The following is a 26,879-nucleotide window of genomic DNA, read 5'->3' as shown; positions in this document are numbered from 1 at the left end:
ACTGTGGTTTTGTTTCCGTATTAGATTCTAGGTACGTGTAACGTTAGTGCTTTAAATGAATGTTATTCTGAAAGCATTTTGTATAAGGGAGAGTTAACATCAACATTATAACTGAAACTGTTGAACGACGCTATTCGGGCTTTGTTTTTTTTTTTTTTTTTTTTTTTTTTTTCTTGTTACTATAACGAAATATGAGTATATAACTTTTCGCGGATAGGTACAGAACATACGGGTAGACTCGGGTTTGATTCTCGGTAGAATTACATGTGGTTTGTGTGTGCTACAGCAAGCTAAGGATCCAATTTAATACGTTTCTGGTGCTGGAAACAAGCAGTAAAGTACTTACTCCTCATTTCTGTAGTTTTAGTAATCATTTTCTTTCACGGCTGAAGTTCAGCTAATGGCCCACCCGGATCAGAAGAACATAGAGCTGTCTTATACGCTATTTTACTAATTACTTATGGGTATATTTATATTCTTTACTTACAATTACTCCTGTTTCATTTCCCTACTCTTGTTGTAATTGTACTCTAGCTGCTTTCTTTATTCTTCAGTAAATAAGTTTGCATCATTTTTGTATTACTGGGCAAAAGCAGTATCATTCAACTGGTCACAATTGCAAAGTCTGTTATACCCAGAAATAACAAAAACAGGAATTTTCCCAGTCGTTTTGTGATCGCCACTCCTGCAAACCGTCGCACACTGTAACCAATGTATCCGAAAGAGCGATATGCTTTAGGACAAGGAGTGTTGCTAGAAACAGTCGGTACTTTTCACACCCGTTATTGCATTATACACTTATGTTAGTTAGAATGAGAGTGGGTTTAAAACACTGACACATTATGCTCTTATGCTGTATTGTCATCTTACCTAAATGACTCCATTTGGCGTGGGAGAGTTGGGTTCGATTCCCGATAGGATCTCATGTGGTTCGGATTCCACGTTAGTCAGTAGGCCTCGCTGCTGAAAGAGACGTTAAAATCAACTCAACTAAATAGCTCCACTGCGCACCTTCATGTAGTCCAAAACTAAATTTCATTTTTCCCTTAATTAACCACTCTACAGTGATGATCTTCAGTTTCCTTTTTGTTAGATTAAATTTCGTATAATTCTTTGAATTTCCTCGTAAATTTTGTAATTGTGGGTTGGGGAAGTTAACTTTACCCTCAGGATCCTTTATCGGGCCGCGGTGGCTCAATGGTAGAGCTTTGGCCTCTGGTGCATGGGGTCCCTGGTTCGATCCCGGCCTGCGCCAAGAGAACTTTATGGTGGACAAACACCGTGTGCATGGGTTTTCTCGAGGTTCTCCCACTTTCTTCATTCATCATCATCACAGTCTCCTTTAGCCTGGCCGGCATAAGCGTGGAAGGTAAGACATAAAAAAATTTCATTTCATTCTTTTTCAGGATCTTTCGGCGTGAGGACATTTTCTAAGGATTTCTACTTAATGTCACTTCAGAATTTTTTTTTTCTTCAACCACTATGAGTTTTCCTTATGCGAGATTAGTCTTGTGACTAATAGAATGAAAGCAACTTAAGAATAAGTAGGAACACTAATTCCGTTGATTGCGTCTATTAGATATTTACCGAACGCAGCTTTTTTAACAATGAAACCTTGCACTAAGGCCGTGTCCAAAAGTGCGAAGTGCACATTAGATAGTGTACACTTCGTCAAATTAACTTTTGATCTGCACTTCCTTTCAGCATCTCATCGTGGTAGAATATGGAAGATTGATAACAAAAGGAAGGAGAACTTCGCGTGCTGAAATATAATTAAATAATGCTTTTTTTTTCTTTTTTTTTTTTAGGTAAATTACTTTTCGGTTATGTTAAAGATAAATATACCGTACAGATTGACAATATGGAGCACTCCTAAACTAACATAGGTGTTCTTCATGTATACTAACAGCTTCAGTAGACGTATTCGGTCGTCATATTTGCAAATACTTATGATTTCGAATCTCTCATGCGCAGACTAAAATGAGCGAAGCGTAAAGGCAGTGGCTATACATACATATTGTGTTGTGTGCACTATTACTTCGCAATAAAATAAAAGCCACAAAACTATTGGCATTTGTTCTGTTTTATTAGACATGTTTGCGCGAGGGAATATTCTTAAACCATCGAGAGGAAAGTAGCACAGGGTGTTAGGGCGCCGATGACACTGCTGCGGGCGCTATTTACAACCAGTATGGCTTAACTTCTTAGTTCTTAAAAGTTAGGAAATTTACTGCAAGCAACCGACAGACACGTAGCTATTTTGGAAAATGCATAATGTATCAGATCTAAGATAGTTCATATTGTATATGATTCTTCCTGTATAGTGGATTACACGACAATGACGCCGTAAGTGTGCTTTTTCTACCGTATTGCTTTAATTACAGGTTTACTAATTGGGATATCTCTACCTACTGCGCTCTTACTTAAGTTCTTTAGATGTTACTCGTTCTTTGAGAATCTATAGATTTTATCCGCAAATCTTCGAAGTAGTCTCTCCATATTCTTAAGCTGCGCCAGTGGTGTAGTGTAGTTGAATAGTGGTGTGAGGGTCAAAATTTGCAAATTTTACAGGAAAAAACTATTATGTCATTATGATATACCAAGCTGTACGGATCACGTATACACAGATTGGATATGATATAAATAAAAAAGAAACTAATGTAAGGTTATTATCTAATAAACCTGCTTAAATGTAATTCTGTGCGTTGTATACACGATCCAATATTTGCATGCAGTTCACTATAATATTAATGAGTTGAGTTGATTTCTAGGTTAGCGTCCCTTTCAGCAGCGAGGCTATGTGTGACGTGGACCTACTGATTAACGTGGAATCCGAACCCCATGATCTCCCGCCGGGAATCGAACCCGGGTCTCCCACCCCAAAGGCGAGTGCGCTAACCGCTTAGCCACAAGGGAGCTCCACTATAATATTCTGAGCCGCAGCAAATAAAGCGCGCTACTATGATTTCGGTCTCGTAATCCTCTCTTAGTGTACGCTTATCTTCTCTCCCTCATGCTCCCCGCTGCGAAAATTGTTACTCAGTTACGAAACAACTTCCCTCGTCAAAGTACAATCATAAGTTAAAATTATTAATATAATAACAATTTTATGAAAAGAAACGGTTTTATATATTAAAAAAGAGAGAGAGAGATGTATGTTATGTAATGGCTCCCATTGTTCAACGACACGGAACGGATCACTTGTTCATAATCGTTTCATAGTGAGTACAGTACTGTGGTTATATGAATTAAGAGAAATTTGTAAAAACTTTGTTAAATGTATAGAAATAAAGTTTTGACCTGTATTTCACTTTTGGTCAGCTGTCAAAAGTGCAAAGTATACAGTAGTTTGCATATTACGGTCCCTCACATAGATCAAATACGAGAAAATCTGGTAGCCATAAAAGAAATTTATTTGTTTAAAATCAAAACTTATATCTTACTATCTACCTACGTATTAACGTAGCTGTAGCCATACAGTAATGAATAATATGGGTATTCATTATTCTATGCTTTTTCTTAAAATTTTATTTCATATGCCATTCAAGTTCGTGATTTACGTGCAAATAACTACAGTACCGATAGTCTAATTATCACAGTTAGGCTACATGAACCATATAATATTTTAAGCACAAACATCTTATAGCATTTTAAACTCCTACACTATTTTTGTTTTACTTAGAGAACATAATATAAATACCTTTCAGTTATTTTTGTAACGGTTTCGATATTTCATTTCTAAAATCACAATTTGCGTATTTCTCATTATTATAAGATCACCTCGCAAAAATATTCGCCTCAACACGGAAAATATTAAAAATATGCTTTTTAAAATTTTATTGGGATGTTATTTTGACAGTGTCGTTACTCCTACTATGAGGAACCGCCATCTTAAGTACACAAGTGTACTAACGTAGTGTACACTCATGTCCAAAATTATTGTCGCATGTCTATAAATATGTTGTTGTAGGAATATGATTTGATAACGAATTCGCCTGATATTTCGTATAATGTTAGTATGTGTAACAATATCAAAAAATAAAACTCTTTTGTCCATTTAGCAACATTTTGTTTTACTCATTCTAATTTTCATATTCATAATTCTTTTATTATGAAATTTACCATAAGTATACATTTCTCAATTATACACATAGTAGCAGTATTAAAAGTACCCTGCAAATTCATTATCAAATTATATTCTTACAAGAAGACAGTTATAGATATGCGACAATCATTTTGGACATGAGTGTACATCGTATCACACTATGCACTTGCAGACTTGTGAACTTGGACCTTTTGACGCATACCAAGTGACGTCAGTTCCGGAAATAAGAGTACTTCGAATGTGCACTTGTATCATTTGTATACGACCTTAAAATGAAGTGCGTTTACTAAGTGATTCGTTCTTCCTTTCAGTAACTTAATCTGGTGGACGTGGCCACAGCTTTAGTGGCCGAAGCCGTGCAGTAAAGGTCATTTAGACGCAGTCCTCGGAATTAGTGTTTTCACTCATCATTTTTATTAATTTGATTAAATATGCTTCAGTTTTAATCTTTCAGTAAACAATATTAACTCGCTAGGTTCTACCGGTTTTTGAAGTTTTGTTTGTGTTGGACCAGAGGTTGTGCGTCTTTCTGTGGTTTAAATACTCTATGTCGAGCCTTATTTATTTATTTAAGAAAACCTGTTGCATGTTCTGTATGGTTCTGAAATACGGGTTTTTAATAGAATAGGTGTCTAGCTTTAGCAAAAGTACTTGAAAACCTCTAGCAGTCTTCAGAATGAATGAAAAATGGAAATAAAAAGAAAGCTTGGTCAAGAGCTGCGTTAAGCCCTGTTTAAATAAATGAATGATTGTAGTTTAATTTTGGTGTCAACAGCGAGGCTATTTGCCCTTGGTCCTGTTTAATGTGTGCATTGTTTCATAGTGTATGGCCAGATCAAGGTCTGAGGAAGTGTCCTGAGAGAAGCTGCTGTAGCAACCATTTTCTGATTTTCCCTGGTTTGATCCCCGGCCAAGTAAGTTTGTGGTGGACAACGTCATGTCTGTGTGGGTTTTATTGGGTTATCCTCTTTCCTTCCACGTTCTTATTCCACCAATTTGTTTATCATTATTTACTTACCTTAATTATTCATCTCAGCCTCAGAGACATAAAACTGAAAGATTTCATTTCAATTCTGATTTTCCCATTCTCAGAAAATACGTTATACAGACCAAGTTGCACATTTGTAGATCTACAGGTGGCGAGCAAAGCAACTTTCACAATCGAGTTCATGGTCTTTTAGGTGTTTTCATGGCTACTCGTACACCTCCAGTACTTTTAAACTCTTACGTTTGCGTCATGTACAGTTTGCAGATGCCCAGTTAATCCCCTTCCCTCGTTCGTCAAACAAACACCACCCAAATAATTGCACAAATCAATTCTTCTGCAAGTACTGTTTATCTACCATTGGGTCTTTATATCGAAAGTTTTCCGAAGCTTAAAAAAAAAAAAAAAAAAAAAAACTACATGTATTTCGAAAGATGCGTCATTGTGGAAAACTGTCAGTTTCATTGGCTATTCTGCAACCAGCAATTGAATAAACCTTTGTGTTTGTGACATTCTGGCGCATCTACGATGTGCTTGCTTTGGATAGCATCTATACACGAGGAAATCGTACAGCCAATTTTCTCGCCCTTGTCTTTCACCCAGGTGTATACCCTGAGCGGAAAAGCGTTCGATAGAAGTCCATTTTTGACTTTAGTTATTAGATAAAAATTAGTGCACTCGAGACGAAGAGGGAACTCGGGTATATGTGAAAAAAGGTGGGATACAACGGAGGAGTGGTAGTCATGTGGTAAACAAAGTTCATATGAAACAAGTGAATACAAATAGTAAAAATGAGAGAGAGTATAAACTGAAATTAAACAATTCAGCTCCCTGGACAATAGTTTTTGTTTTAAATCATTCCCAGGTAATTTGAATTCCGTTCTGGTGATTTCCTCTTGTGTAGGTAGGGAAATGAATTATTTTTTTGATATTTTAAACTTTTGTACTATTGTTTAAATTTTATATATTTCGATGTTTTGATGATTATATGTATTCTCTAAATTAGTGCAATTCTGACAATAAGTACAAGAAGAAATCAATATATTATGATGGTTGAAAAGAATCTACTTATTGTTTACATTTAAACTGCTTCGTCTAATAAAGAAAAAAAATATAAAGATTTAGTTTTGTAGCTTTTATAAAGCATAATTAGGTAATATTTATTTTTATTGTTGACATAGGCGATTGAGCCTTAACAGTAATTTATGAAAATTTTGGAAAATATTTAAAAGAATAAATATAATAGTAATACATTTATTTTTATTTAGAAGGAGCCATTAAAGTAAATTAATTTAAAATTAATTGGTAGTATGGGTGAAGTATTAATATTTACAATTTGCAATGTAGAAATATTTTATGCCTATTAAGAGAGACTTAACCAACAATCAATTGTAGTTATTGTTATTGTAACAAAATTAAGAATAACAAGAAATTTAGAAACCAAGAAAGTGTTCTGCCATCTTCAAAGCGTTTAACGTAAAAATTAACGAAAATAATATTATGGAGTTTACAACATGATTTGTTATTAAAAAATTGAAGCTTTATATACCTAACTGGCATAATACTTTTACTTTCACAAAAGTTGTTTATTTTTTAGTTTAAGGTAAAGCAAGCCTCTAAAGTTTTATAAAAAAAATGCTATTGCTTTTTTATTTTTATAAATGTAGCTTAAAAGTTTTAATTATACTTAAAGTAAATTATACTAAAAATAAATTAAACAATACAAAACAATGAATTTTGCATTTGATTTGTGTATCAAATGTTTCAGAGTATTTTTGAATCCTTGACGAAACTTATTTTTATTTTTAAAAAAAAAAAAAAACATTCATTAAAAACATTGTTTTAAAATTTGTGTACTTGTGAAAATTTCCATTGTTAATCTATTATGTAATCCAGAAAATTATATCAAATATACCTTTAAATATGATATTTACAATTTATAATAAAATAACTAGTTTCTAGTAATTCAACAATTTAAAAGTATGGGATTACAATAAATAAAATATAAATATAAATAAATAAAGTTCTTAAAATGTATTAAGTTACAAGGTTTAAAGTTTCTTTTGAATTAGTGACTTCATTTATTATATATATTTCTTTTCAGTAAAAAGGAGGATGATTTGTCGCTTACCCCTGGGATATCAATGGTTCATGGTGAGTATGTACCTCTCATTATATACCAATACTACGCCAATTACGCGCAGTGAAACTTCTCTCACCGATCACCTTTCTTAATATATTTTCTTGTTCTAGGAACCTGTGAAATCTCGTATGCACTTAATATATAGGCTTTTTCAAAACAACACCGACAACGTTTGATCTTGATTCTCGACACGAAGATAAGACGAAAAGTATAGGCCAACCAGGGTGCACAAATGGTTCCTTTCGGAGCTATAGGCTGCCGAAAACATGAAAGAATCAACTTTAAAGGTCCATAGCTCCAATACTATGGTACCTACTGTAGTCGAGTCAATACTTCACTTAGGGTCTAATATCTTAGCTATCCAAAAGTACATATTTGAGAATCCTAAGCTACTCACGTAACAATTTTTTTTATAGAGACAGTTTGGCTACGGACATATAATTTGAAGTACTCATCAACTACCACTATAAAAATTGTCGCGGAACTACCGCAGGATTCTGAGACATGGATATTTGGATAGTGCACATACTAAAGATATGCCACATTGACTTGATCCCTAGTCTTCCGTTGCAAGCGCTGCTACTGGTTGAAGGAATTCCACTCGCTTTCTCACGCTTAGCAACAACTGAACCCTTATTGGCTCAACGCGTGGGTGTGTGACGGTGTGAGCTTTAGTTCGCATTTTTGCCACGGCTCAAGACATTTTGGCAGCACAATAGTTCCTAAATAAAGTCTTGAGCCAACTACGGTAGTTTCCATAGTATTGGAGGTATGGACCTTTAAAGTTGATTTTTTCATGATTTCGGCAACCTATAACTCCGAAAGGAGGCATCTGTGCACACAGGTTGGTCTACTTTTTCTCTTATCTTGGTGTCAGGAATCTCCTACCAAACATTGTCGGTGTTGGTTTGAAACTCCCTGTATATTAAAACTCTATTTAACGAGCACTTTGGGGGTAAGAAGAACATGTGCACCCTCTCTCACTCAAGTGATGACATTTGCATTCACCAATGAAACAAACATTGTCGAAAGCAGATCAAGTGATCGATCTTCGATTCCTGAGTGTTTTTGTCCTCACATATGGGTGTCGCTGTAACTGTGGTGTCAGTGACGTATCAACAAGTGCAACACGCACAAATGTTCATCTTTGAAAGGCAAGGAAGGAGCGTGTCTGCTTTGGTAATCCTCTACCTACCGTCTAGTACATCGCTGTGAACCATTGACACGTTTCGATCTATGCGAGCTGCAGTTCGACGAAACGACAATCCAACCTTTCGCAGCTGCACCATTTACCAACACTCGAAGTTAGTTAATTGTAAATTACGCGTTCTTTGGTTTCGTTCTTTGAAATATAAACATAGAAGTGATTCACACGCAACTACACTCGCCGTGTTGTTTGACGATTTTGAAATTTCTAGCACCACGCTCTGTATAGACTCTACGATGAGGTTGCCTGCACAGTTACTGATGTGCTTGAACCTTTAAATTATCGAACACTTATTCTGTGCAATGAATTTGTTTCAAGAGAAACTATGTAGAAGGCGTGTTTTTTAATGCGTTTCTATTAGTGTAGTTCTGCGGCATGTGTATGCCATTAGGTGGCTCATTTGCTGTCTGAAATGTCTTGCAGCAAGATAATAATAATAATAATAATAATAATAGTGGCGAACCGAGAAAATGTAGTGGGCATACATTTGTGACTTCTTTCAAATTCTTACAAACTGGGCCTTGAGAAGGCAATTATTTGAGAGAAATGCACTGAACTACAACTGACTTTCCTGTTAACAGTTTACTTACTTTCCTTTTTTATGTAGGTTTAAAGCGGTAAAAGTTGTCTAGCTTTAAGTTCAGAGCATTTGTAACCTTAGCTGTGATACTATCTTAAAAAAGAATCCAACCCCTGTTAAGTGATCACTGTTTTCAACTATCGACTTTCTATAGAACTAATGATGGTCACTTAAGAGAAGTTTCACTGTTTATATATATATATATAGTATGTACTGTATATATTGAAATTTTAAACATATTTCCCGTACCGTATATATATTATAGGCCTTATCATTATTTTGCAATCATATATATGTACGGGAAATATATGTACAAGTAATTGCAAATAATGGAAAGACTTGTAATTTTTGTTACATTAGATATGTGGGGTGGTACCATTTAAGATACATGTTCACCGCCTGAATGTTGTTAATGGTGTGTTAGTTCATCGTTTGTAGTACATTAGGTTGGTTTATGACGTAGAGATAGTTATCAAAATGATCAAAACACCTGAAGAAAATGCAACTTACCGTATTTGTGGACATTACAAAAGTTTGTTGTGCACAACATCGTTTCCGTGGTTTTTCTCGGGTTTCTAATTTCCTTCCACATTCTTGTTCCACCATCATTATTCTTGTTCCGTGTCTTCCATCATCATTCACTTGTCTTAATCATCCGTCTCCATTAGCGTAAATTACATAAACGTGAAACGTTAGACTGATTTTTTTTTTTTTTTTTTTTTTTCATGAGTCCATGAAGGATTGTGGCTGTGCATATAAGCGTACATTTTAGCTGGTGACGCCATATTTCGGCCTTCTCAGGCCACTATAGATACGCATACTCCTATGTTGCTTTTGTGGCTACGCTTCTGAACTTACTAAACAATTTTAGGCCAATGCATAATTCATGTTACTTACCGCTGTTAATGTGTAAATCACGTTAGTTTCAGCTACATGCCAAATATCACTGACGGCGATATCTCACTGAAACTGGAAAACATTGTTACAAGTTCTATCACACACGTTTTACGAGAAAGACAGGCAACTCAAGTTACTACGTTACCTATGGTTAGAAGTAAATTGATAAAGAATTTGTAAATGTTCTAACTTTGTGCTTAGGTCTATTTATTCTAATGGCCATGGTAAGCATTTGTTAGTTCGTTTTGTGGGATACGCTGATAAATAGACGTGGTCATTATTACAGGTATGTTGGTTTTCAGAAGTTCTAACAATTGTATTTATGGAAAGTGGTGTTCGATTTGGTTAGAAGTTCTCTTCATTTAAGTTAAATACACCTAAGCTTGGATAAAGGATTTTAGGATTTAGATTTCCGGGTTTTCGGCTTCTAAGGCCATTTAGCCCATCACGTTTGAGGGATGACGTCCCTCGGCGAGCACACAATCCGGGGAAAAGGAAGGAAGGAAGCTGCCTGGGACCTATAAGTTAGGTACCACCCCGGCATTTGCCTCGTGTGAATAAGGATCCCAAGGAAACCTCATTCAGAATGGCTGGCATAAAAAAAAAAACTTTTTTACACTTTTTCGACCGAGTGCCCCCACCGGGAATCGAACCCGGGACTACGCTCAGATAAAACTTCTGTACTGGGTTTCAGTGACGATTCGGAGTAAACTAGCTTTCATCATCATTTTTCGAACATGGCTTTTATTTATTTATTTTTCGTTTATTTACGTTACATAATGGCATTATTAGCTTGAAAATCAAAATACACAATTATATGTTGTGTTTCTTCCTGTTTATGTGTTGTGAATGAAGATGTCTGTGTCGAAATCAGTTTCTTTCCCGAGTTATCGGCTTTGTAGTATGCGAGAAAATTATCTTCGAGACAACAAAGCACGGACGTTATTGAATTTACAAGAAGTGGTGTTGACAGTTTTAAGGAAAGTCTCGCGTTAAGTAATTAACTACTGAGCAAAACCCCTCAATAAAGAACATCGATAGGACATATTTTTTGTCCGTAAATGAGATGCACCAGTTCAGAGGAGTCACACAAATTTACATTACTGACAGCTCATGTTGAAGTTGCATGCAGTATGCATTGTCATTAATAACACATGTGAATATAGTCTAATATTGACATAATCACTTCGAATTGCAGGGGAATGACGGAGATATCCCCCTCTCTAAAGAAACGAAAATGTCGTTGGTGGATGTTTATATGGGCGTATGCTGCAAAATGCTTGTGTGGTAGTTTCCTCTCAAGTAAAAGTTGTACTTTTTTGACTGACCCTCAATTCGCTTATTAACTTTATTAAATGTAAAAGCAAGCCAACAAAAACATGCAACATCTTATTATATACTGAAATTGAAGGCGGAACTAACTGATCATGACTGTTTAGAAATTTCTTGTGAAAAGGTTTACAATAGTTGTTTGCTTTTAATCCTGCTGGAAATATGCTTGTAACTGCCGGATTAGTTGAAGAAGCCAATCAATCATATATCTTCAAATTGCGGAAAGGATTTTCTATGCTGTTAAATACGTATGAGCTGAGAATTTTTTTTCATTATGAAGAAGTTACTAAAACGTACGGAGCAAAAGAAGACTTCGTCCCCGTATGTGGGAATGTCCGCGAAAATAAGAAGGGGCTCTCTCATAATAACGTATATACTTTTTGCCGAGACAAAAAAAAAAAAAAAAAATTCGTCCATATTGTGAAGGTGTCTACTATTAAATGTTGCCCTTTAAGGGTGATTTTGTGGGATACTATGGAAAGAGTTCTCGCATCCGACACTTCAATGCATGTTCGTGTTCTTGTCCTCTTTTCTGTCTTACTTAATATCTTGTTCCACGGATCCTCTCTTTTCTTATTCACTGTTCTTTCCATTTTCTCATAATAATTTTCCTTTCCCTTTCTAATACTTCTGCACACCTTCCCATTCTATTTCGTGTCAGAGGTCTCTTTTTTATAGAATACCAAACTGTTATAATCAAGTAACAACTGATGTGGACATTTTTTCGAGCTACCCAGTGTTTGAAAGAGCAATTAAACGAGCTTTGACGGAATAGTTTTACTTTTACACTCTTTTTTCTATGTTGTTGTTATTGTTGTCTTGTTTTTTTTCTTTCTTTTGTTAGCATGTCCCTGTGTAAAATGGCAAAGTTATGCTGTATCTGGGAATTTGTTCAATAAATAAATAAATAAATAAAATAAATAAATGTTTCTCTCTTATGTCGTCTTCATGTTGTTTCCAACGTCATCTTTTCTTCTAACCTCTCCCCTAATTCTTTTAGATAATTCATATCACATTCTTTACGCTAAATTCTATGCTGTAGCGCTTCCTCACTTTGTTACTTCTCACTTTTTCTTCTGTTTCTTATAATTTACTAAGTTCAGTATTCTCCTACCTGCTTCTTAAGGACTTGTGTTTTCTATTCAAAACAAACTTTTCTTTTCTTCTTTCAGTTTATTTCCTTTCATTCTATCTTGTTACTTGATCTCCAATTCTGTTTGAAAATTCCACTGCTTCCTTCATGGTGATTTATTGATATAACATTATTTATTTATTTATTTTATTTATTTATTTATTTTATTAATTTATTTATTTATATTTTTTCAGGTGATTTACCAAAAGATAGTGACACAGAACATTCAAACATATTTACGTGAGTATATATGTTCTACTGATAATGCGAATTTTCTTACGCCGGGAGCTGTCCGAAAACACCTACTTTAATTATGTTATGAATAAGTGTTTCAGTAATAACTTCAGAATATCGTAGTGTATTTTAAGAAATGGGAGCAAGAAAATGGGAATGGAAGTAGTGTTAAGCTTTACAATTATACTTGCTTTATAGAGTTACTGTTTTAAAACTTTTCAGCTCCCGGCGTAAGCATATGGGATCTTACATTTTAACTCTAGGTGTAGGTATATATATATATATATGTATCGTACTGTTTCTGTGTAACTACAGGTCGGATCTGAACAAAATTTGATTGTTAAGTAACTCATAAGGATAGAATATTTAGATGCAATTACGAAGAAGAGACCTTATCAAAGTATAAAACAGCTTTCCCAACGGAGAGAAAAGTTTTAAAATTTCCATGTGCCCACCAACCTATGGTTGAGGAGAACAAGAAGAAGAACTCATGGTCTAAGGAAGAAATATTGCTGTATTTGGGTGCCGGGCGTGGCCGAAAACAGGCTGGACTCCCCTTGTATCTGGTATTTTATTTTTTGGTAAATATTGGCCAGATCTGAATTAAATTTGGTGGGCAAATAGGCCATCGTGTGAGGGATAGCGACAGAGCCCAATTCGGCTGTGTTTCACAGCTTTCCATTGCAGGAGCTTCTTAGTTCAGTTCACCTCGGCTCGTTTTTCGCTTAAGGTATATTACCTAGGTATATAAAATTTGTAAGTGTAAAATAAAATTAAATACAATCATGGTTTTCTACAAAAAGTAATAATAGAAAAGTGGCGTTTAAAGGATTGAGATGCACATCAACTTAACATTTTTAATTATTACATACACACATAATTTGCTGTATTTTGTCTTATGAACGAAAGTATACACGATAAATGTTAATAAAAGCTAACCAAAAACGTTCTTGCCGTTTCGGGGGTCCCATTAATCATGCGCTCACAGAGAGGAAACGAAATGACCAAGCGATCGGGAGTTGGTCTGACCATCGACCTTCAGTAATACAGGCAAGTTGCCCAATCATAACTCGTCCAGTGTCGAAGACAAATGAAGGTATCAAAGCAGCTTCTTCATGTATCTTTGTTGTATGGGTTTAAAATGGACCTGTCAGCTGCCACATCAAGTCACCGTGTATGCCGGGTATTTGTGGAGAATGCGTGAACGGACGCACCGCCAAACATTGGTTCCAGGAATTCTGTTCGGGAGATGTGAGCCTTTCGGATGAATCTCGCAATGGACGACCATGTATGTTGGATGACAAGGCCCTGAAAGCAACCATCGAGGAGGACAGTGATCTAACGTGTCGTACACTTCCAGAAAGATTTCATATCTCCGCTGAAACAGTCGGACTGCGCCTGCATGGGATAGGTAAGTCTTATAAATTAAGCAAGTGGGTACCCAACACATTGTCGCAGCCAACAAGAAACAACGAGGGATGGCCTGTTTGTTCTTGCTCACTCGGCATCTGAACAGACCAATTTTTGCTTGCTCACTGGTAACGAAAAATAAGTCCTCTATGACACTCCGAAAACATTGGTTGTCCCCACGTTACCTTGTTCCTCACACCTCGGTTATGCTCTCTGTATGGTGAAATTGTCGGCAGGTGGTACATTGTGGGCTCCTTCCACCTGGTCAAAATATCACTGCTGACCTCTAATCTCAGCAGGTGCAAAGAGTGCATCATGCACTACAGCAGAAGGAGCCGGCATTGGTGAATCGCAAGGGTGTGCTGTTCCTGCACGACAATACCAAGCCACACGTGGCAAAGAGGACCCGGGGGACATTTCTGCTTCTTGGCTGGGAGACACTGTGCATGCACCATATTCACCGGACCTTGTGCCAACAAATTACCACCTGTTTCGTTTCCTCGACAACCACCTCCGTTGGAGATCCTTCGCAAGTAAGGGAGACCTGCAGAACGCACTCACGGACTCCTTTGAATCCACGACCGCCGAGTTTTATAAACAGGGTATTGTGCAGCTGTAGGGACGTTGGAAAAAGGTGGTGGATGCTAATGGAGATTACTTCAAAACCTAAAGGTACTTCTGTCCATTGTATTGACCTTTGTTTTTCACTGTTCTAAAACGGAAGAATTTCTTTGGTTGTCTTGTGTTATGTTGCAGGTACACTTGTGTTGCAAAATCTTTATAAGGTAATGCGAAAAAATTACACAGTGCTGGCGACTGTTGTTATTATTATCACGCTCGCTAATCCAGTAACTAACTCGCGTGCCTTTGGTTCACGGGGTCCTGGGTTCGATTCCTAGTGGGAGAACCTTGAGAACTGTGAGCACTTTACGGTAGTTCGGATTACACATAGTGTAGGTGATGTAGTCTGAACGATGCTCTGGCTTCTTTACTTACTCAGGTTGTCCTAGGCACTGACTTTATAAAACGCTGTGTGAAGCTTAGAGCCGCATTTTGACACGGCTAAGATGAGAAAATTTCCCGTCTCCACCGGGGCTCGAACTCGGGATCCTTTACCGACTATGGAGCAGCAGCTTTTCACTTGACATGAGGCTACTTAAAACGAAAGAAGAAAGAATTTTTACTTATACGTGAACTTAACAGCCAATCTTGCAACTTAAAGATTCATCATTACATATTTCTATTGTTGTCCAATAGGTATCGTACCAGTGATTTTTGTGGGTGTGTAGATACGAAAATAATTTCTCAGAAATTGTTTTACAAACCTCAAGTAATCAAATTGAATATATTACTATATTATAATCTTCTGTTTCAAATACAATCCTGATTTAGTATAAACAGAATCATTGAAACACTATTTCAAGAAAGACAAAATTGTAATAGTGGATGCATTATATATATATATATCTTCTGGAAATGACTGAAAAATTTACCGCGTATCACCGGTGGTCCACTTACTATTTTGAGAATATATTGGAAGTAAATTTAAAAATTTATATAACGTACTATGATGTTATCGCCTATTCTTCAACTATGAGTAGAATTTTAAAAACAATAGTTACGATTAACAACAAAATAAGTCTTTAGTTTATTTGTTATATATATATATATATATATATATATATATATATATATATATATATATATATATATATATATATATATATATATATATATATATATATATATATAGGGTGTTCCAAAACAACACCGACAACGTTTGGGAGGTGATTCCTGACGCCAAGATAAGACGAAAAGTATAGACCAACGTGGAAGCACAAATGCTTCCTTTCGGAGTTATAGGCTGCCGAAAACAAGAAAAATTGAACTTTAAAGGTCCATAGCTCCAAAACTCCAAAACTATGGGACCTACCGTAGTCGGGTCAAGACTTCACTTAGGAACTAGTATGTGTCTTATCCAAATATTCATGTTTCAGAATCCTGCGGTACTTCTGCGTGTTGCGTGAGTACCTTAGGATTCTGGAACATGTATTTTTTGAGTAGTGCACATGGAAAGTCTTCACCGACTACGGTGATCCTATAGTTTTGGAGCTATGGACTTTTAAACTTCATTTTTTCATGTTTTCATCAGCCTAAAACTCCGAAAGGAAGCACTTGTGCACCCAGGTTGGTCTATACTTTTTGTCTTATCTTGGTGTCAGAAATCACCTCCCAAACGTTGTCGGTATTGTTTTGAAACACCTTATGTTGATATATTCATTTCTGCAGCAACCTGGGCTCACTCCTCTGCATTAGACTTATCATACTCATTGGCATGATAAATCGAATATTATCACTTGATGTGAAACTTCTCAATGCCTAATGTCTTTCGACGTATTCAACATCTAATATTTCTGTCTTCCAAGTACAATTCCTCCCAAGAGAGGTTGAATGAACTCGGGAGTGATGTGTTTCACATAAGTAGTTCGCTTCATTCAAACTACTCGGAATGGTGATTTAAACACCGAAACCAGTTCATCTCCTCTCTCGTAGTGAACTACAATAAGTGTGCAGTAATTGGATTCTTTCTTTCTTTCTTTTTAGGGGAGAGTTCTATAAATGAGATTTTACAGGTGTCTGTTTTACGCTTTCAATTTTTGATTTTTAAATATCATAAAATATTTTTTTTTTTCGTAGGGACATCTCATTTCTTCAAAAGTACTTTTTTTCCTAATAAAGCTTACTTTAAAATCTACCTGTAATAAAAAATAAACAATTTTGATGATAAAAGCTTTGTTTATTCTTTTCTTTTTTGTATTTTATGTGTTTTATTCAGTCATTTTTCAAATAAGTCAGATAGCATTTATATTTCAGTAACTGGATTACCTAGTTCCACAAATAATAGGTACTACATTGCTACAAATATACTGAATATAACAAAACATAAAATCATGGCTCTAGCCATCTTCAGTTTTATGTTTGTTTTATTTATTTATTTTTTTTTTCTATATTCCCTCACTAGTAAACATAAAACTCTTTCCAAAATATCATGAAGATCGCTGTAGGTGGGAGGCATGCGGTGGTTGAATTGACCAACAATGACCCTGTGTAAACTCCTTATTAAAATTTATACACGTGTGACCACTTGCTTCATCGTTTTTTAAAATTTTACCTGCAGGAGTGGAGGACGTCAGTTGACTTGAGATTTTGTAATTTCACTCTGGTTGCATATATATTCTAAGGCGGGAAGAGGCTTCAATGTTTCATAATATGTATTCTTCCCTTGTGAAGGACGGGTATTTCAGCTAGTATTATATATATCGTATAAATTTATTGTTTCAGCTTGTTTTGTTATCTTGATTAACTTTGTATTTTTCTTTTTTCTCAGCGTAGGATACTGGATCCACAAAAATCCTAGAGATTTCTTTCCTAGAGAAGGTAAGTGCTGTAAGTGCAGGTAGAAAGTTTCTCTCTCTCTCTCTCTCTCTCGAGCTAATTTCATCAAACGGAAAGAACTTCTGTCGCTGACAGTACGAGGGTCCATTCTCTATTATAAGAAATCTTCACGTTCATGCGCCTCTCTCAAATTTTGAGCGGTACATAAAACTATCCCTTAAATTAGGGAATTGTCAATAATAAAATTTGGTAAATGTTCTCAAGAACTCGAACATATTATTTTGTAAATTTGATTGATGCCCTTCTATATGCAACAAATTGGAAATATACGAATTTGCCACGAGGTTTAATTTTTGTCCTAATTTCTCTTCTTTGATGATGTTTTATTTCATTACCTAATCTTATGTATAGTTAATTCTCTCATCAAGTACGGGTATTTTTTGCACCCCTCTTAAATTCTGGGACGGGGTTTGTGCTGGCTCATCTTAAGTTAGGAATTGTCAAAAAGTTAAAAATTTGTAAATGTTATCTAGGACGTAAGTACATACCGTTGTAAATTTGGTTGGTTCATTTCGTATTCTTCTGTTTAAAAAAAAAAATCCAAAAATATACATTGGCAACACTTAATATTTTGGCGGTAAATTTCAATTAGCACAAGACAATATTTTGAATGTAGTGCCCCAAAGTGCACTAACACAAGAGTTTATTCCATCATATGATCATATGGAGAGTAGATTGGTTTCTTCTCTTGAATAGGACATGGGCAACGTGATAGTCCTTTTCAAAATCTTTGAGGATACAAAGGACCTACCTTGAATTTTACAAATTACGAAACTTAAAAATTTGATATGCTAGTAAATGACCGAGGTATGTACACTCATGTCCAAAATGACTGTCGCATATCTATAACTGTCTTCTTGTCAGAATATAATTTGATAATGATTGTGTAGGGTACTTTTAGTACTGATACTATGTGTAGAATTTGGAAATGTATATTTGTGTTAAATTTCATAGGAAAAGAATTGTAACTACGAAAATTAGAGTGAGTAAAACAAAATGTTGCTAAATGGACAAGAAAGTTTTATTTTCGTTTTATTGTTCTTATTTACTGCTCTTTTGACATAAAATTTGCCACATACATGTCTTTGCCGATTATACACATAATAACAGCATGAGAAATACCGTGCGATGGGTTATCAAATTATATTACTACAACAACATATTTATAGACATGCGATATTAATTTTGGACATGAGTTACCTCTATAAGTTTCGTTGATAGATCTCGTTTCCTTCTCTGTGTAAAGAAATTACCAAAATCAAATTTTAAAGGTTTTTGACCTATATTTATGTTCTTTGATGTATTATGTGATGTAGTACATGTGTTCCTTCTCTTTTATAAGACATGTGTACATTTATGCACCCTCTTAACCACTTTCCAGTTTAACCCGAGTTATTTCGTTTTAGTAATTAGGTCACTTCTGATCTAATTACTTAGAGGGATTCGTACCAAAAAAAAATATTTTTTTATTCGCTATTTACCTCAATTTCAAGAGAAACATGCGCATATATCTTTTTTGAAAATCGTTAATATTTGTGGAGATGTGTGATGTCATAAAACCATGCTCGGACTAACCTGAGTTAACTCGTACCTTTTCTAAATGGAAAAATATGTACACATATAAGTATACATTGTGTCAAAAAGGCGCTATTTATTTTGAATAGGTACAAAGGTTCACAAATAAAGGATTGCAGTTTGACAGAATTGTTTGTGAAGATATGTGACATCATAAAATTATCTCGGACTAACCCGAGTTAACTCGTACCAGTAACGTAATAGCAAAACAGTAACATATCTGATTGTATATTTGGCATATTTGTGCCCTAATTGTTTGAGGTACAAGCTATACCATAAAAGCAACTATAATGCTGAGTTCTATACTGTAGTAATCGTGGCTGTTGATCGTATACAGCAGAAATTAAGTTTTATAGTTTGCATCTATATGGCGGCCACTGTGTGGTACATACTAAAGCAAGGAGCAACACAAAGTGCTACGTTGCATTCTGTGTACCAGAAACGAGATTCACGTCGAAGATGCGGGAGAAATGAGACTACAGTAGAACTCCTAATCCGTCACCTTTGGGACTGGGGATATGGTCGGAACACAAAAAGGGTCGGATTATCAAAAACGAACAGTGAACGCTAAAAACTGCACAGTGCAGAAAACACGCACAACGAAAGACACGATACAAGAGATGACGGAACACTAAAGCGGATATGTGGTAACAGCAAGTAAACAACAATGCCGCGACGGAAGTATACAACAATGAGCCTCGTGAGTCACCGACGAAACGGGACAATTTCGGCTCGAGCACGGTCAGATTAACCGGAGTAGCGGACCAACCGAGGGCAGAAGAGAGGGGTTCTACTGTATGTTGTACACGAAATATCTCGCAATAAATCACGAAAGAACGGTCGACGAAACAAAGTGCGAATTTACTCGTGCTGGTCTAAATTGAAATAAATGCGGAAAACGTAATATCTCGGGTTGGTCTGTCTTGACCTGGTTACTTTGGATGCAGTGGACCGAGAAGTTGTTACATTTCGGAAGCGTGCATTGGACGACCCCTTAAATTTATCACGGTACGTTATTTTAAATTTACGTATTATTACGATACGCTATTGATCTAATTTATCCTCTTTGATGAATCTTTATTCCACGAAATGCTTATATGATTTAGTACAGGGGTCCGTTCTCTCTCATAAGACATGGGTACATTGATGCACAGCTCTTAAATTTGGGAAGGATTGTAGTGGATCAGCCCTAAATTCGCAAATTGCTAAGAATACAGATCAATAATTGTTCTCTAAAACGTGAATACGTAACTTTACAAATTTGGTTTCTTTATCTCGTACCCTCCCATATATAAAAAATTGCTAAAAATATACGTAAGTAATACTTCATACTTGGGCTGGAAATTTGAATTAGCCATGGGGCCGCGGTGGCTTAGTGGTAGAGCATTCACCTCTGGTGTATGGGGTTCCTGGTTCGTTCGCAGCTCGCGCCAAGTAAACTTTGTGGTGGGCAAACACCGTGTACGTGTTTTATTCTGAGTTCTCCAGTTCCTTCCCACTTTCTTTATTTCGTCATTTAATTTATTTCTCATCATCGCCGTGTCCTTTAACCTAACCGGCGTAAAACTTAAAAAGATTTCATTTTATTTTAATTTTGCCATGCTTTCTATGTGAGGCGGGAATTTTGAACGTTTTCCCTAAAGTCCATGACCAGGATCCTAGCTTCTACGGATTGAAAATTCAATTTCAAATTTGTGCTGAGTTCAAACATTTTCTAACATAAGAAATTAAAACAAACTCGTTTAGAAGCCTTAACCTTTAAACGCCTATTGACGCACATCTGCGTCATAGGTTTACACATTCACAGCTCAGCCCCTAATTAAGGCACAAAGATAATTTTCGTAACAATTTATTTGTGAAGGATGAAGCTTACGAAGGATATGCATTTTATGTATGTGGAGAGTGCAATAGCAGAGGGGGGGAGGGTAGAATTCGTATTTTTTTCATCAGTTTTTTGGGGGACATCCTCCTTCTCCTCTTGGGGGTACAGACATAAAAATTGGTATGCGAAACAATAAAACTGTCCACTATACGCTAATAACCCGCAAAAGTACTTGTTGGTTATGTGTGTGGAATAGGGGAGGTTCAGAGTTGAGCAATTTTGGATTGGCAGGACCTCCCAAATTCTATTATTTTCATATTTTTCCGGATTTTTAAAAATTCTTTTTCATCTTCCACTTCTACGAATAAAGCCTGAATTGCACAAGTGTTACCTCGTTGAAATCTGTGATCCATAAGCTTTCCAACAATATATAAATCACGACTCTGTGATAATTACGGGGTTCACTAGAGCCTCTAACGTGAGAGTCTACGATTTCGTTGAAATCCCTGGCCGGCGTTATGGGTTAAACTTGAAAAATTTCAGTTGTAATTGAAACACATGATTTTTTTTTTAAATAATCAACAAGAAAATAATATGACGACAACTGCAACAAATAAATCGGTGGCAGTGAGGTTCGTGAAGCACACCACACAATTTTAATTCATTTGTTCATTAGTTCTTTGGAACGATGTAATACAAAATAAATGTTATTAGTGAAATTTCAGATGTTAAAACAGTTTAAATTAATATCATCAACTACTAAAACTATATATAGACCACTACAAAAATCATTAAAAAGAAAGAATCAGTGGTGAAATATACAGAAGACATTGCCCGCAAATTGAAGTGCCCAGAACAGGAAACGTGATATTGAAAGCGGCGATGAAAAAAAAAAAAAAGGTTTATTTTTCTTTCAAGATAGATTTAATTAAATTAAATTATGTCTTTAAAAAGGCTGATTTTTTTTTTAATTTGGAGTGGTTTCGGTGTAGGAAACAGTTTTTTTTTTAATTAATGCCAATATTATGAGGTCTATGAGTGTTTTTTTGCACATAAGGTCTATGCAAAGTTGCGCGTTGACACCTGGAAAGTCCACTGGAAACAGATATAACTAATAAAACGCGACGAGTTGTGAGCGTACTTGCATTTTTACACTTATTACACTTCTGCCTAGTAAGGAAAAAGTCAACAGTCCAAAACCTGTCCACCTAAAGGAGCAAAAAAAGCTCAAAGATGACAATATGGCGTAACTCCGTATGCAGCAAGTAATACAAAGAGACCAACGCTGGCTTACTGTGACATCTAGCGGGAAATTCAGAACTTGATTAGTGAAAGGGCATCTTAGCTGATACGCAAAGCTGCTTTTCTATGTCCGAACTAGAAGCTACATGCTGCAATAAATTTCAAAGTAAACTTTGCATATATGTAAAGTTGCGCACCAAAAGGTTAAGTTTTACGTCCCAGGATTATGCCGGGTAGGCTAAAGGAGACGGTGATTATGATCAATGAAGGAAATCGTGGAATGAGGAAAGGGGGAGGAAATGGGAGAACCCAGAGAAAGCCCATGCACATGGTGTTTGTCCACTTGACATGAACGGAATCGAACCAGGGACCCTACGCACCAGATGTGAACGTTTATGTTGTTTTTAATATTGCAACAAATGCACTTCTTGAACTGTTTGAATTAATAAAATGCATATGTTTCTCTTTCGCGTAATTTTCGTAATTCTTGTAAAGTAGTTTGTTAAGCTAGTGCATAAAATTATAATGTTCTAACACAGGGGTTTTCAAACTGTGCGGCGCACCACCCTGGAGAGACGAGAGAACTTTAAAAAAAATCTACAAAGGAACATATTTATAATGCAACACGAACACTTAAGTCTGCACCTTTCTTCTTTAATAATACATAGTGGACTAAGCCTTTGCATAGCCTCTGTTCCACATACGATCAGGGGTGATCCTATCACCGTTGGCTTAAATGTGTATATTGCTTCTTAGATGGACACTAACAATCTTCTACTTTATCTCTGTAGAATAGTATGTCTTCTTAAATGTCTTTGGAATTTCGCACGAAGCCATGTTAGCTGAATTTTTCTTTCTCTTAATTTTTTATTATTATTTTTGGGACGATTCTTGAGTTTTAATTTTTTGTAAAGTACTAATAGCCATTCACGAATAGTCTTATTTGTTTTATTTTCATTGGTCGAAGCCGTCTTGTGTCTTGCCATTTCAAAATATGTGCCGAGATTTAATAAATTGTGTGTACTTGGGATCCCGGGTTCGATCTCAGCCCCCGCCAAGTGAACTTTGTGGTTTGACAAACACAGTGTGCGTAAATTTTCTCGGGGTTCTCCCGTTTCCTCCCACTTTCTTCATTCCACCATTTCATTCATTTCTCATCTTCACCTTCTCCTTTAGCCTAACCGACATAACTGTGGGACGTAAAACTAAAGATTTCATTTCTTTTTTTTCTTTTTTTTAATAAATCGTGTGACTCAAAAGAAGCTCATACATCGCATTGACTTTGCTTAACATTTAAATGTGTCAGTTTCTATTATTTAAATTCCCCTCTCTGCTCGTATATTTCAATTTTAACATAAATATCTGACTTATCACAATTTATAATTATTAACACCGGCCAATAACACTAAAAGGTGTAGTCAGTGTGTACAGTGTAGATCACCTGTGTTAATGAGATATTTCCATTAGTGATTAACAAATGAAACATAGTTTATCATAGTGATAGTCTTTATTTTATGGACACATGTATTTATGTTCGTGACACATTTCATTTTTGACAGGGGAGGTGCGTTCAGATTTTGGTAGTGAGGGGAGCCTTAACTGCAAAATGTTTGAAAACCACTGTTCTAACAGATAAAACAGAAACAAACATTTTAGGTCTTGATTTTCTTTTTTCCATGAACTTCAATACTATATAAATAGTTATTTCAATGCCTACGCAATTGCCGAATTTCATTTGTGATTAAACAAAAGAAAAAAAAGCGTCTCACCCGAATCTTTTCGTAGCAGTCCTAATACTTGTAACACTTACTGTATCAGTAGCAACCGGAGAGCAAAATTTCTCAAGATTGATATTAATTAAAATGTATAATGCGAAGTACAATAATTCAAGGCAGGTTAGACAGTTTAACAAGGATTTTCATCGAGCGCAGTTTATTAAATGAAATTGACATGACAAATTTTATTGATATATTCGCTAAGGTAAAAGCTGGGACTGTTACGTTCTTGTAAATTGATCTTATTGTAACGTATAGTGTCTTAATTACAGTTATGATTAATTAACTCACTCTATGACCTACGGAACCTGGAGGTTCAATGCGGCGTTCACTAAGGCTCTCCACTGACTTCTATCCTTAGCCAACTGGATCCAGTTTCTACTTTGTATTCCTAATTCTGCGAGATTCATCTTAATATTGTCCTCCCATCTGCGCCTAGGTCTTCCTAATGGTCGTTTTCCAATTAGTCTTTCAGTTAAGACTGAAAACGATCCTACTTTCTTCCATTCTTCCTACATGATCTGCCCACCTAAGCCTCCTAGATTAAATAGCCCTAACAATATTTGGTAAACCGTATAAAATATGTGCTTCCTCGTTATGAAATTTCCACCATTTGCCATTCCCGTTCCTTTTGGGCCCAAATATTGGTCTCAGGATCTTGTTCTCAAATACTTCCAGTTTACGTTCTTCCCTGAGAGTCAACGTCCATGTTTTGTAACCATACAGAACAGGCATGATTATCGTTTTATATATTTAAGCTTCAAATTCCTCGATTGAATTCGCGACAACAAGTGATTTTAATCTGAATAATAACATGAATTCTGTGCTTTTATTCGACATTTCATTTCTTTGTGAATATGGTTTTCGTCTATTAATATTGATCCTAGATGTTTGCAAGTATCCACTTTATCAAAAGTATTATTTGATTTTTATCATATCCATAATTTGCCGTATTACGATCCCGACGAACTTCCATGTATTTAGTTTTCTCTGCATTTTCTTCTAAACCCATATCCCCGCAAACGTTTAACAAGAGTTCTGAGTTTCTTTCTATTGTTCTCTTATCATCCCCTATTAAATTTACATCATTAGCATACTCCATAACCTGGTGAATGGCATTCAACTCTAGGCCCTGGTTGCTATCTTTGGTTTTCCTTATAGCGTACTCCAGGACAAAGATGAATAATCGCGACAACGCATCTCCTTGCTTCAGGCCATTATCGACGTGAAAGCTTGTGGACAAAAATTTTCCTACTCGGACTTTACTTTGGGATTCATTTAAACATATCTTAATTAATCTAATTAGCTCTCTTGGTATTCCAAATTCTGTAAGAATGTTGTACAGTGTTTCTCTTATAACCAAGTCGTAAGGCTTTCTAAAATCAATAAATAATTGATGTACCGGAGTATTGTATTCCCACTTCTTTTCGAGTATTTGTCGAATAATAAATATTTGGCCGATAGTTGACAGTTATGATTACATCATAAAAAGGACATTTTTAGACTACAAGCTAAAAATTGGCCTAAGGCTGCTGTACACCCTTGAGCGGGCTCAGCGCGTTCACGTAACCATATAGCGTGATAAGGCCTCATCAAAGAAGAAAAAATAGGTCAAAACCTCCGAATGAATTTTTGATATCTTTTTTTGTACCCATAAAAGGGAGAAGGCTGGACTAACCAAACTTAAAAACGTATATACCCTGGTCCTATACTGCCATACCAAATTATAAAATTTGCCAATTTGCAAAATATAAGAGGGGTTCCTATGAGCCCCTCCCAAATTTGAGGAGGTGGGCCAAGGTACCCCCTGCTAAAAAACAAGACGAAAGTGACCCCAATAACGTCATACTACATGATCAGGTCACGAGACGTCCCTCATTCAATCACAGCCAAGTTTGATCAAGTGTGGCCAATTTTGCTGGTATACAAGCTGGATTATTTACCTTGAAATGTTTTTATAACTTTTGAACAAATGGTTAAAAAAAAAAAAAAGAAAAAAAAATGAAATCTTGTACAAACATGGACAGGTGTATATTGTTTGAAATACTGCATAAAACCACCATATTAACCTTTAAACGCCGATTGACGCAACTGCTGCGTCAAAGCTTTAAAACTCGATAGCTCACCTCTATTAAGCTAGGGAGAGAATTTTGATATTAATGTGTTCCTGAAGGATGAAGCTTTTCACCGATATGCATTTTATGTATGTAGGTTGAACCATGGCGCAGGGAGGACAGTAATTTTGTTTCTTTCTTCTTTTTTTTTCATGTGTTTAGAGTTATTTCCCTTTGGGTGTATACTCATAAAAAATGGTATGTGAAGAAGCGAAATGGTTAATGAATAATGAAGAATGAAATGGTTAATTGCAGTCCAGTAGTGTCTTTTTTGTGACAATATGCGTACCCGCGGGCAAAAACTACCGAACTTCCCTCTGCTTGCTTAGAGATTCCAGCAGGACTTCGCTTTTGTGTCTAAAACAGCTTGGGTGGGAGTGGAATGCAAGCAAAGGATATGAGAGTCTTGTTAAACAGAGACTCTTCGTCTGGGTTGCTGAGTAGACAGTTGAGGAGACAAAATGTCACAATGCTTTCTTGGTGACACATGTATGAATTACTAAAAATGTATTTTTACAATACTTTTCAACTTCTTTCTAGAGAAAGTGTCCGTAATACGGAGGTAAATAATACCTATAAAAGACAGAAATGACTGTCCGTGTCCGTACTAGAGAGTGTCCGCTTTAGAGAGGTTTGTCAACATGTTTTTTTCCTATTACAGTGTTTGGGGATTACAAAATATATCCGTTATGGGAGGTGTCCGTTAGTAGAGGTTTCACTATATATATATATATATATATATATATATATATATATATATATATATATATATATATACAGTGAAACCTCTATAAAGCGGACGGCCGTGGAGAATCAAAAATTGTCCGCCTTAGAGAGGTTTCAATATTTTTTTACGTAAATTAGTACAAA

General features: G+C 35.8%; 1 protein-coding gene across 3 annotated transcripts in view; it reads left to right on the top strand.

The window, feature by feature from the left end:
• The window catches only part of LOC145674677 (uncharacterized), a 53,825-nt gene that overhangs the window by 7,001 nt on the left and 19,945 nt on the right, over positions 1-26,879 (top strand). For 2 of the 3 annotated variants that reach the window (XM_081744902.1, XM_081744904.1), the window contains exons 2-4: positions 7,195-7,244; positions 12,576-12,621; positions 17,414-17,463. In XM_081744902.1, coding sequence (XP_081601028.1) covers positions 7,195-7,244; positions 12,576-12,621; positions 17,414-17,463 — 146 coding nt within the window. The remainder of the gene's footprint in view (positions 1-7,194; positions 7,245-12,575; positions 12,622-17,413; positions 17,464-26,879) is intronic. The other variant, XM_081744903.1, reaches the window with a different exon arrangement.

Source organism: Thermobia domestica, chromosome 17 (assembly GCF_964235325.1).
Source record: "Thermobia domestica chromosome 17, izTheDome1.hap1.1, whole genome shotgun sequence".
In the NCBI taxonomy this organism is placed as follows: Eukaryota; Metazoa; Arthropoda; class Insecta; order Zygentoma; family Lepismatidae; genus Thermobia; species Thermobia domestica.
This window is presented reverse-complemented; position numbering and strand designations above follow the sequence as displayed.